Source organism: Salmo salar, chromosome 11 (assembly GCF_965601325.2).
Source record: "Salmo salar chromosome 11, fSalSal1, whole genome shotgun sequence".
NCBI classification, from domain to species: Eukaryota; Metazoa; Chordata; class Actinopteri; order Salmoniformes; family Salmonidae; genus Salmo; species Salmo salar.
In genome coordinates, this window is record NC_138301.1 from 95,382,632 (window position 1) to 95,394,012 (window position 11,381).

Here is an 11,381-nt window from a genome sequence, read left to right on the forward strand (position 1 = left end):
TATGAAAGCATATGGCATGATTGCGTGGCGATAACACAATGAGCAGCATGCATAGGCTATTATCTCATGAGAGAGAGAGAGAGAGAGAGAGAGAGAGAGAGAGAGAGCGAGAGAGAGAGAGAGAGAGAGAGAGATTTATTGTCGGTTTAGTCATGTTAACCTGCTCTATAGTGCGTGAGGCAACATTATCCACAGCCATAACCGCACACAGCAGGCGCCATGCATTCAGCACACCGAATCACCCTGTCATCTCTTCACATTCAAGGTCAAATTAATATTGTAATTCGGAGAGTTAAAGTTAAAGTCGGGTCAAAATTGGCTATCAAACGCATCACCTTGGGCTACATAGCCTATGAATTGTTACTAAGGCTGGTCGATGAGACGGATTAAAGCAACAAGAAAGATTATATGCAATAACAAAGTGTCAGCAAACATCCACATGATCATCATTTATTTAGCTTACTGTCATTATATTAACATTGTAGGCTATAGGTTAACTGATCCCCGTGTCGTTGCGTGACAACCGGTTCAAATGCACTATTATTTTTCACAAATATGGTGCTGATAATGGTAGCTTGCATGTTGTTCAAACATTCCTTTCCGGTGTTGTATGTAGCCTAGACCACTACAACCGAGAACAACTGACGATTTCTGATCATCAAATTAATTCAGAATGATAAAATCAATGACAGTGACGATACATTGTGTATATGTATTCATTCCATATAGCCTACACAATAAAGCTTCCACGATTTCACACTAAAATGTAGTCAATGTTTTGATGACGGGGCCAGCCCTGCCGCTCTGCATACGAGACAGTCATTTCTTATGGACAAAGCAACTGAGACTCGGGCTACTTTTCCTTCGCAGTGTTCCACAGACCGACCTGTCGCACTAGTTCTGACGATGTTGACATATCCACACAACATTGACTGGGCCAGTGGTGTTTCACGGCAGCGTCTGAGTTCCAAACACCTTTTTATAAGACTGAAGTCTGTCCCCTCCACCCGACCTGTTAAAACCACGCCTACGAAGCCACACAATTGGTCCGAAAGCGTCAAAGAGCCAATCAACAGAGCCCAGCTTCTCGTAACATGCAACAAATCCATATAGTGTCAAGCCTATGGGGCACAGAAGCGCTAGTAATATCTTAGTGCTGGGACCTTACCACCTCTCTGCCGTCAACGGACTCCTTTCTCCGCATACGTTTTTACTGAAATGTGTGTGTGCGTGAAAGAGAGAGGAAGAAATAGTGTGCGTGCGTGTGAGGATGCATGTCTGGAACAAGTAAAGACAGAGGAATTGTTCCGCGCTATCGAAATATTTCAACACATCGCTTTTGCAGCAGGACTAAAGCCAATGAGAGCGAATTCGTTTTTAAAAAGGATGGCGATATTGTAAACAACATCAAGAAAAGAACGCAACAGTCAATTAAAACGCAGTGACTCACCCTTGTTGGTTCAATTCGAAGATTGTTCGCAAGACAACGCATAGAAAAGTGCTCTCGGAAGAAAATCTTTATCTCATCACAACTGAAGATTAATGGAGTGTGCTTTTTAATTTCTCATTGCAGACACTCTGTTGGAACTCAGCGAAGGACACTAAAGAACATTCACACCACCCCGCCGAAAATAAGTGGATGCTTATTTCTGTAGTTGTGACGGTGGATTTCTCAAGACTTTCAAACAAGTTTTGCTCTTTAAGAAGGCTGCATAGACTGACTATAGTATTAAACATAATAAATCCATATATTTGGTACCTGCCTGGACTTGGATGAGCTTCCTGATGAGAGATCCAGTCATACAAGGAACGAGTATGGCATACCATCCGTTTTTACCTCACCGGGGTCCGGAATTTGCCATGAGTGCAATGTTGGGTCACCAGCCGCCCTTTTTTCCGGCCCTGGCGCTACCTCACAACGGCTCCCTCGGCTCCCTCTCTCTCCCGGGCGCCCTGGGAAAGCCTATCATGGACCAGCTTATGGGCACCGCTGAGTCCGGCCTCCACTTCTCCTCGCTGGGGCACCAGGCAGCCGCAGCCCATCTGAGGCCTCTGAAGACTCTGGAGCCTGAAGAAGAGGTCGAAGACGACCCGAAAGTTCACCTGGAAGCGAAGGAACTTTGGGAAACTTTCCACAAGCGAGGCACTGAAATGGTTATCACGAAATCCGGAAGGTAAGATAAACTTTTTTATGTTATAATATTAAATATTTATGTTCTGTAGCTGAAATACATTAGTCTGCCTTGTGTTTTTATGAAGATCATTATGACCATTCCATCGATGGCATTCCTCTCGATGGAATGAATGTATTGACGTGCGCTTGGAACTGGACCTCCGCGAATCGTGGCCAACATTTTCATTTCAAACTAGTTCATTTATCATGGTTATATTTGTGTAAATCAGCTGAATATGACCATAGTCTAACTGTCCTATCGACAGAATCTGTATGGTCACAGTCACATTGCATGGGAATGTAATCTCAACACGAGATAAAATAAAGCCCAACCCAAACTATAAAATATACAACACCAAAGGCTGTAACATTTTAACTTGGAAAATCTTATGACACGTGGTGATTATGAAAACATTAAGCTGTGAGCGATTCTAAAATGTAGGCCTACGCTACTGCAAAAAAAAAATCAGTAGTTTGAAGATGTAAACTGCAACATGTAGGCCTATAGGTTATGATAAAATGTGTAATAACAAATGTTATTACAGTTACACAATGCATGCTGTACACGTTATGCGATTTTTTATTATTTATAGGTGGCAGATATTTGTATGGCATGGGTGTAAGAAGGCCTGACGAGTGTTTTGTATTCTCGCACAAGCCTCTGTTTGATTTAATAATTTCTGCATGCATTCAATCTTATGGCTGACGCATATACGTCTGCTATAGACCTCCAAATAAATGTATCCTAATATTTGTAATAATTTAGTGTTAGCAGTATGTAACATTGTCATTATCCTAAATAGTATAATAGCAATGTAAATATGGCTGTTTCGTGTGTGTGTAGGCTATCATTATTCAGTCACAGTGTCAAGTAGGCTAGTTCACTGTTTTTAAGTGATTTTCTTATTCCATTCCACAGGCGAATGTTCCCTCCGTTCAAAGTGAGATGCACTGGCTTGGACAAGAAAGCAAAGTACATTCTGTTGATGGATATTGTTGCAGCCGATGACTGCAGGTATAAATTTCACAACTCGCGTTGGATGGTGGCAGGGAAGGCCGACCCCGAAATGCCAAAGAGGATGTACATTCACCCGGACAGTCCGGCTACTGGCGAGCAGTGGATGTCAAAAGTCGTAAATTTTCACAAACTCAAGCTAACGAATAACATCTCCGACAAGCATGGATTTGTAAGTTCGTCTAATGTATGTTTTTTTCTTATTTGCATGCTTCTAAACATTTCTGGCATGTATTGTTGTAATCATGATTGTTATTCGTAGGCTATTATCACACGCATTATTATTAGTCTAAGAATTATAACCCCATTGGCGTTGCTTCTCTGTGGCCGTCTGTGGCCGAGGGCTGAGAAGGCTTCACCAAAATATACAGGCCTCATTTCGATTGAATAGGTTTGTGTCCAACATGAGGTCTTAATATTTTGATGTTTTCCCAACTTGTATATCATGTCAAGCTATATGGTAATTCTACTGCTTTTATTATTATTATTATTATGGTTTTTTTTGTGGGGGGGGGGGGGGGTAAATGCACTGATGGTGAAATAAATTCAGGAGAATGTTCTAATATATTCCATTTTACCAAGTAAGCCTGAACTACGATTGAGCACTACATGAAATTACTTATCTTCATCAAAAGGCAGAAATCAGTGTGTGCTTATCTTTTTTTAATCTAGAATTCTTTACTGTTCCAGACCATCCTGAACTCCATGCACAAATATCAGCCCAGATTTCACATTGTGAGAGCCAACGACATTCTCAAACTACCCTATAGCACGTTCAGGACTTACGTTTTTCCTGAAACGGATTTCATTGCAGTAACGGCCTATCAAAATGACAAGGTAGGGAGAATTACACTTTATTCGTTTATTTTCATGAAATACATTAAATAGTTGGATAGTGAATTTTGCCTTCCTTTTTTTGTCAAGTAGTGTATATAGCCAATAGCACTGCGCCATTTGCCATCTTAAAATATGTAAAATGTGATCTTGTTTGAGTGTTAGGCCTACAAGCTATCGTGTTCGATATATGTATACGTCATCTCATGCCGTGTTTCATACTAAGCAAACCATGCTAGAGTGGGTCAGAATTCTCAGGGATGTATGTTATACAGTTTATCTTAATTCTATTTCACATGGAAATAATTTGGCAACGACCCAGACTGTGTGTATGTGTGTTTATGTGTGTGTGCGTGCGAGAAAGAGAGAGTAACGAAAGCAAGGAGGGAGGGAGGGAAGGAGGGAGAGTGTGAAAAGAGAAAGAGAGGAGGGGGAACAGAATGTGTAGTTAGTCAGTGAAAATGAGCATTTTGTTTATAACCGGCTTGGCTGGTGGTAACATTTAATTCCACGTGGCACACCGCTAATCAAAATCATATCTTATGGTGGCTCTTTGATATAAGGGAGAAATGTTAGCTTAGTCTTACCTCTGGCCACTTGGGTCAAGCAAAAATGCTGTAAATGTTTGGCAGCCACATGGGTTGAAGAATATTGTAAATCCTGCCAAAATGTGCACATGGGAGGGGCAGAAGGCGAGAGGAAGTGAGTGGGGGAAAATAATGTGATAGCTCTGCGAGAGTTGACATAAAGTACTATGCATTGTACATGGATATAAAATATCTGCAATGGTGAGATGGGGGCGAGGGAGGATCTGAGCGTTAGGGGTGAGAGCGGGTGACCTGTCTGGAGAGAGAGAGAGAGAGAGAGAGAGAGAGAGAGAGAGAGGAGGGAGAGAGAGAGAGAGAGAGGGAGAGAGAGAGAGAGAGAGAGAGAGAGAGAGTGTGTGTGTGTGTGTGTGTGTGTGTGTGTGTGTGTGTGTGTGTGTGTGTGTGTGTGTGTGTGTGTGTGTGTGTGTGTGTGTGTGTGTGTGTGTGTGTGTGTGTGTGTGTGTGTGTGTGTTGAAAATATAGCATCAGACCTTTGTCTTATCACTAGTTTGAGAATCAATTATAAAATAATTTCCAACCATTCAGATGATGGCTCAATTATATATATATATATATATATATATATATATATATATTCAATATTCCACTTCCTATGATTTAAGGGTTAACACATAGACCTAAGTGAAGACATAGGCTTATGAAAAATTTTGAATAAAGAATCGAGGATAAATGTCACTCAATTTACTTCCACAAAACCTAACGAATATTTACAACTTTGATTTTCATTTATTTCAGATTACACAATTGAAAATCGACCATAATCCTTTTGCCAAAGGATTCCGTGACACTGGCAATGGAAGACGAGAGAAAAGGTAAGGAGTAGAAGTAACTATTCCCTTACTGCACTGCAAAAATGTAACGACTCCTGTAGTCACATTTTATAGACACGGAGTCTGACTGTGATGTTAGTGAATTCCAAAAAACGGTCGGCTTACACGACTGTCCTTGCAGTTGCAAAAGGGAATCATTTTATGACAATCCCTTCAACCTACATTTATACTATGACTTTGACGTTTTATTTATGAGTTGGAAAAGCTAATAGACATAGCTTATTATGTTGTATTTACATTGTTATGGTTCTCAGAGTGCAGAGATCGCAAGAGCAAAATGCAATTTCGAAACTCCTCTAGAAAGAGTTTAGCGTTATTGATAGTTAACTCTTCAAAAACTTTTCTTGAACTATGTTGACAACAGTAAACAAGAACATGGTTTGGTCTGTGGGTTATTAGTTGTCTGCAGTGGGTTTGAATAGATTGATTTCTTCGAACAGACATATATCTTGAATGATAAAATGCATCTTCATAATCTGCCATCAAAATTAGCCATCTACGCATATATGGTAGCCTTCATGGCAATCCACGTTTTTTTTTACCTTGAATACATGATTGGCTAGTTTTTCACACGAATAGTTGTGATGACCAATAACATTTGTGCCTAATGTAGGAAACAGCTGGCCCTGCAGTCAATTCGCTCATACGAGGAGCATCAGAAAAAAGAGAACGGGACGTCCGACGACTCCTCTGGCGAGCAGGCGTCATTCAAGTGTTTCGGCCAGGCCTCATCTCCCGCGGTGTCTACTGTGGGGCCTCCCAACCTGAAAGGTAATTGAGCCCAGATCTACTTTCCGCATCTCACATCTCACAGACCCAAATAGCATAGTAGCCTATGCCTGTAGTGGGCTGAGAAATATTTTCCAGTAAGTAGGCTACATTTTGGATTTAGTTTGAATCCAGATTCCTTTCTTTCGATATCAGTATGCCTGTTGTGTTGAATAATTGCACTACAAATTATTGAATGTTATCTTGCGCCAACAATAACCTACAAACTATATAAGGTGTATGGAGGCTAATTCTTGTAATTCACATTCACAGGATGGATCTCATGTTCGTGCTAAGCATTTAGCAATCAATTGAATAATATATCTACCAAAATGATAAAGCTTACTGGATAAAGAATCAAGTGAAACATAAAACAAACTGTCGAGATGTGGGCCTATACATAGTCACGAACGTATGGCTGTTATCTGAACGACGAAAATCGTCAGAATTGTGAAAACACACCATTACGGATAGTTAAAACGAGGACAATTTGGAGGACGTGATCAATAAGCTGAAGGTTTATCAAAAAATAAGTAGCCTCTGGATTTCAATGTAGCCCAATACATTATGGAATTAGTATTAGGCCCCGTAATATTAGGCCTACTTAGCACGATTAGCCAGAAAGTGTAGGCAGAACGCACATTAGGCTAATGTCCTTCAAAAGAGCATGGATTAAAAACGAGGCCTATTTGTTAATATGTGATATAGGCTAATTAAGACCTATACTGATTATATATCTCGTTGTAAATGAATATTTCCACATCATAGGCCTATACAATCGAAAGTCATGAAAAATGTCTTCACCGTATGAGTTCCATCCCTCATCACGTAGGCTATAGCCTAGCCTATGATCATTGTATAAGCCTATCTGAAGAATAAAACTCAAAACGAAATGAATCTTGATTAACTGAATTAATTAATCATCCTTCCTCGTTTATCACTAACTTTTGACTCATTCCTGATAGACTTTTGCGAGAGTGACGAAGACAGCGACGATGAGAGCAAAGATGGCAACCTAAAGGATGGGCCGGACTCCAGTAAGATCTCAACCACCACGGAGGATGGGAAGGATCATGAGGCGAGCCCGACTAAAGGCCATCAATTCGGTGTCAATGATTCTACCGGCCGGTCTCGGGAAAGCGCCCGGAGGACTGAGAAAAGCCAGGCGGACTCACGACAGAGCCCCATCACCGTTATCTCCAGCACCACTCGGTCCGGAGAAGACCTCAAGAGTCCAAACGGGGACCAGCCCAAAGTGGACGAGTGCAGGTCTATAAGCAAGGAGAGCTACATGCCTTTGACTGTTCAAACTGACAGCAGTCCGCACTTAAGCCAGAGTCACATGCATCATTTTGGATTTCCACCGGGTTTGGCGGGACAGCAGTTTTTCAATCACTTAGGCGGCGCGCATCCCTTTCTTTTGCACCCCAGTCAGTTTAACATGGGAGGCGCGTTCTCGAATATGGCCGCGGGCATGGGCCCCTTACTGGCAGCGGTGTCCTCCGGAGGGGTTAGCACCATGGACACGGCCAGTATGGCGTCACCCTCGCAAAGCCTGACGGGAGCTCATGGACTGCCTTTTCATTTGCAGCAACATGTCTTGGCATCACAGGTAAAACCTGTTTTATTACCATCAGCAGTACTAACAGTAATGCCAGTGTGCTCGCGTTTTACGTTACATTTGGACTGATATAGCCTACTGGACTATATATGCCAGCATAGGTGTTCTCGTCTCCATTAGTTTATGTGTAAATGTAACGAAAAAAGTATAGGCTAATTTCCATTTCGTTTTAATAGCTTTTTCCTTATGGCGTTGAATGGCACAACAGGAGTGAGCATATTGTAGACAATTGTGTTATAAATAATAACCAAATGTGTTTTATATGGACTCAAGTTTACTTGGATTTTACCTGGAAGGTGTGGATATTATCTGTCTCAATTGTTTAAAGCATATGTTGGGATTTGGGAAGAGACCACCTAAGCGTTGCAATAATAGTTTTAGGCTATAGTGTTGATATGAACTTATTCATTAAATCTGTGTTTTAGAGGAACATGGCGAATGTTTAAAATGCTTCACTGGTTCAGGGAGGGAAATCAACTTATCTGAAATACACAACAGATTTGCTGTTTTACCATCTAGGCCTACTTTCAAAAAACGTGTTGCAGAAATGATTCCTTGTTGCTATGTGCTGTACTTGGGCAGCATCATATGCCAACAGGCTATAAATCATTTGTATTTGCATGAGCAATTAATGAACAATTTGCAAAGCTGCATAAAACACGATATCACATGGTGGTGGGTCTAAGATATCGCCTAACACTAGAAAAACTAAATGTTTTGACAATTTGATTCTCGGAAGGTTTTCATCGTTTTACGCGAGCGTAGAACTTTATATTGTGTTTATTTTAAGGCTTAATACCTGTATTGGTAATAGGCTTAAGCCCTACACCACACTCTCATTATTGGCCTAAACCATAATACTCATGGCCACAGAAAAGCATAATCTTGTAAATCGCTTTATGAGAAAAGTGAAAGTAGCCTACAGTACATAACATTTCCCATGATCTCTCACGTGTCTGGATTCATTATTCACGCTCACTCGCTACATGACCTCCATTCAAGATATACAGAAACAGAGGTCAAGTACATTGCGACAAATAAAAGTGTAGCCTATTTTTCCAGTTTGGTTGTGTTATTATGGTGCGTCGAAGCTAGCGTCTGTTGGATTATATTATGCAGGCTAAAGTTAAACTTATATCCTTCCCCTCCTCTCTCCACAGGGCCTGGCCATGTCTCCATTTGGGAGCCTGTTCCCTTACCCTTACACGTACATGGCAGCAGCGGCGGCAGCCTCTTCCGCAGCCTCCTCCTCTGTCCACCGACACCCTTTCCTGAACGCAGTGCGCCCCCGCCTCAGGTACAGCCCTTACTCCATCCCTATGAGCGTTCCGGATAGCACTCTGCTCACCACCGCCATCCCCTCCATGGCAAGCAGCGCCACCGAGCTGAAAGGGGACGGCATGGCCATGAGCCCAGTCTCGGCCACCCAGGACTCCACCTCGGAGGTCACCAGCCGGTCGTCCACCATATCGTCCGGCTCGGTCTCCCTGTCCCCAAAAACTTGCTCTGGGAAAGATTCCACTAACGAGTTGCAGAGCATTCAGCGCTTGGTCAGCGGACTCGATCAAAAACAGGACAGAACACAAAGCGTGTCCCCTTAGATTCTAATGTTGTTGTTTTTGTTGTTGTTGTTGTGATAATAATGATGATAAGGAGGACAAGGACGAGTATGACGACACCCTTCTAGCGGATGTGGGTTTAGAAAACGGACCTATTGAACAGTTTAGATTTTGAAATGCACTTTGGTTATATAGCCTACACATCTAATGTATGCTATATTTCTTTTTTGTTCAATTAAACAACACTTTGAATTTGTCCTGTTATTTGAATACCATACAAGTATTGAAACTGAAAGGTTGGCATGGATGATACTCCCAGATCTTTGATAAGTTGCTGCTGTGTCCTATACGTTTATTTTATTTCGGGTTACTGAGTTAACAACATTTGTTTGATTTAATATGCACTCTGAATTGGTTATAATTATTTGAATTCAGTTCCTTTTATATTATAGACTGTTGTGTTTGAGGTATTACTGCATAACTATTTGAAGACTATCATTATGCTCATAGGGTAGGTGACACTTTGCATGCCCTACAAAAAAATACATGTCCCTTTTATGACTGTAGGTTTTTTAGTTTTTTTTTTAGTTGGTTAATTTTCACCAAATTGAAATGAGACGAATAAGGATAAAAACATGATTCAGGCTGATCTTAAAACCAATCTGGAAAAAAAATATTTAACTCCCTCCCTTTTTGCTAAGGAGTCAATCAATTGCCCGTCGGTTATTGATTTTACGAACGAATTTTTCTGTATGTAAATGTATAAACACAGGATTATGGAAATACATATGCTGGCACTTTTTTGAAGTAGGCCAAAACAGAACCGAGGTTATAAACTTCATGTGCGAGTGGTTAAGACTGTCCTAAAATCGCATGCCGAATCCAGCATAAGTATTCAACTGGCAAAGGAAACCTGAAATAACATTGAAAAGGTAATATTGATTATAAATGTAAATAGTGATATATACAAATATTTATGTAATTATTTCATATTGATATTGCGTGTAAATAGAACAGACTAGTTTGTTTTCGGGGATCTGTCCTTAATTTATTGTCGATATACATGTGTAAAGATAGTTTGTGGGATATTATCCTTGTTTTGCCATCTGCATTTTATATCCCCTGAATATGGATTTACCTGTACCCCAAATATCCACAGAGCTAGTTATTTTAGCGGACACACTCATGTGCCATTTTACCTTTACCTGTTGTCTCGGTGTGTTAAGTGCTACTGTTCAGACGAATTAAAAAAGAGCACACTGCACCAACGGCTTGAAAAATTATGAATCATTTTCTCTCAATAGAAAAGAAACGTGTGTCAAAATATAATAATTTTCTGTTTAAAACATTGCCGCCTGATAGTAAAAGTGCAGAATCTTATTGAAATATGAAGGTTTATTTTGTGTTTCTAAAGTTGTCATTGGGTTATGTTGTATTCGAATTTTGTGTGGTTTACAACATCAACAATGTGTTCTTGAAAGTTTCAATAAAATATTGAAATGCAGTCTTCATACGTTTCCATGTGTCAGTTTTTTTAGATTATGTAAACTATATTATGTAAAACTATATGGACAAATTAAAAGGTGAGGTAATTGCTCCAACCAAATCTGTGTTGCCACACTTTGTCCACTTCAGCAATTGGAGATAGAGGCGTTTAGACTATGATCAAAAAGTGGAGAAATGCTCTTAAGATCCTCTCAAACTCTTTTAAGCTATCATACCTGGAATTCCTTCCTGGACACGAGACCGCGACGAGCGAGTCATTGTGTGCGTGTGTTTTATGGGCCTGCTGAGTAGCCTATTGACTGATTATTTCGACCAAGCTGAATCCTAAAGAATGTAAAATAACTTGATTGCCCTCTCTGCGCCTAGAGTCATGAGTTTAACAACATCATATCTCTGTTTGTATATTGTATGGTTAATAAGTAACGGCTGTGGCGCTAGGGAATAGGAGTAAACATGACACAAAGTAT

General features: G+C 40.6%; 1 protein-coding gene across 4 annotated transcripts; it reads left to right on the top strand.

The window, feature by feature from the left end:
• The first annotated feature begins 1,109 nt into the window (after positions 1–1,109).
• On the top strand, positions 1,110–10,917 carry LOC106563287 (T-box transcription factor TBX3-like). 4 transcript variants are annotated; one of them, XM_014128755.3, is made up of 7 exons: positions 1,110–2,174; positions 3,093–3,375; positions 3,861–4,025; positions 5,366–5,442; positions 6,074–6,231; positions 7,194–7,840; positions 9,010–10,917. In XM_014128755.3, exons 1-7 carry the CDS (start codon positions 1,774–1,776, stop codon positions 9,448–9,450), a joined length of 2,172 nt encoding a protein of 723 aa, XP_013984230.1. In that variant the 5' UTR covers positions 1,110–1,773; the 3' UTR covers positions 9,451–10,917. The 4 variants fall into 4 exon arrangements, with proteins under 4 accessions (XP_013984230.1, XP_013984232.1, XP_013984231.1 ...); XM_014128757.3 differs by having other exon boundaries at positions 3,879–4,025; XM_014128756.3 differs by having other exon boundaries at positions 3,093–3,360.
• The last annotated feature ends 464 nt before the right edge of the window (positions 10,918–11,381 follow it).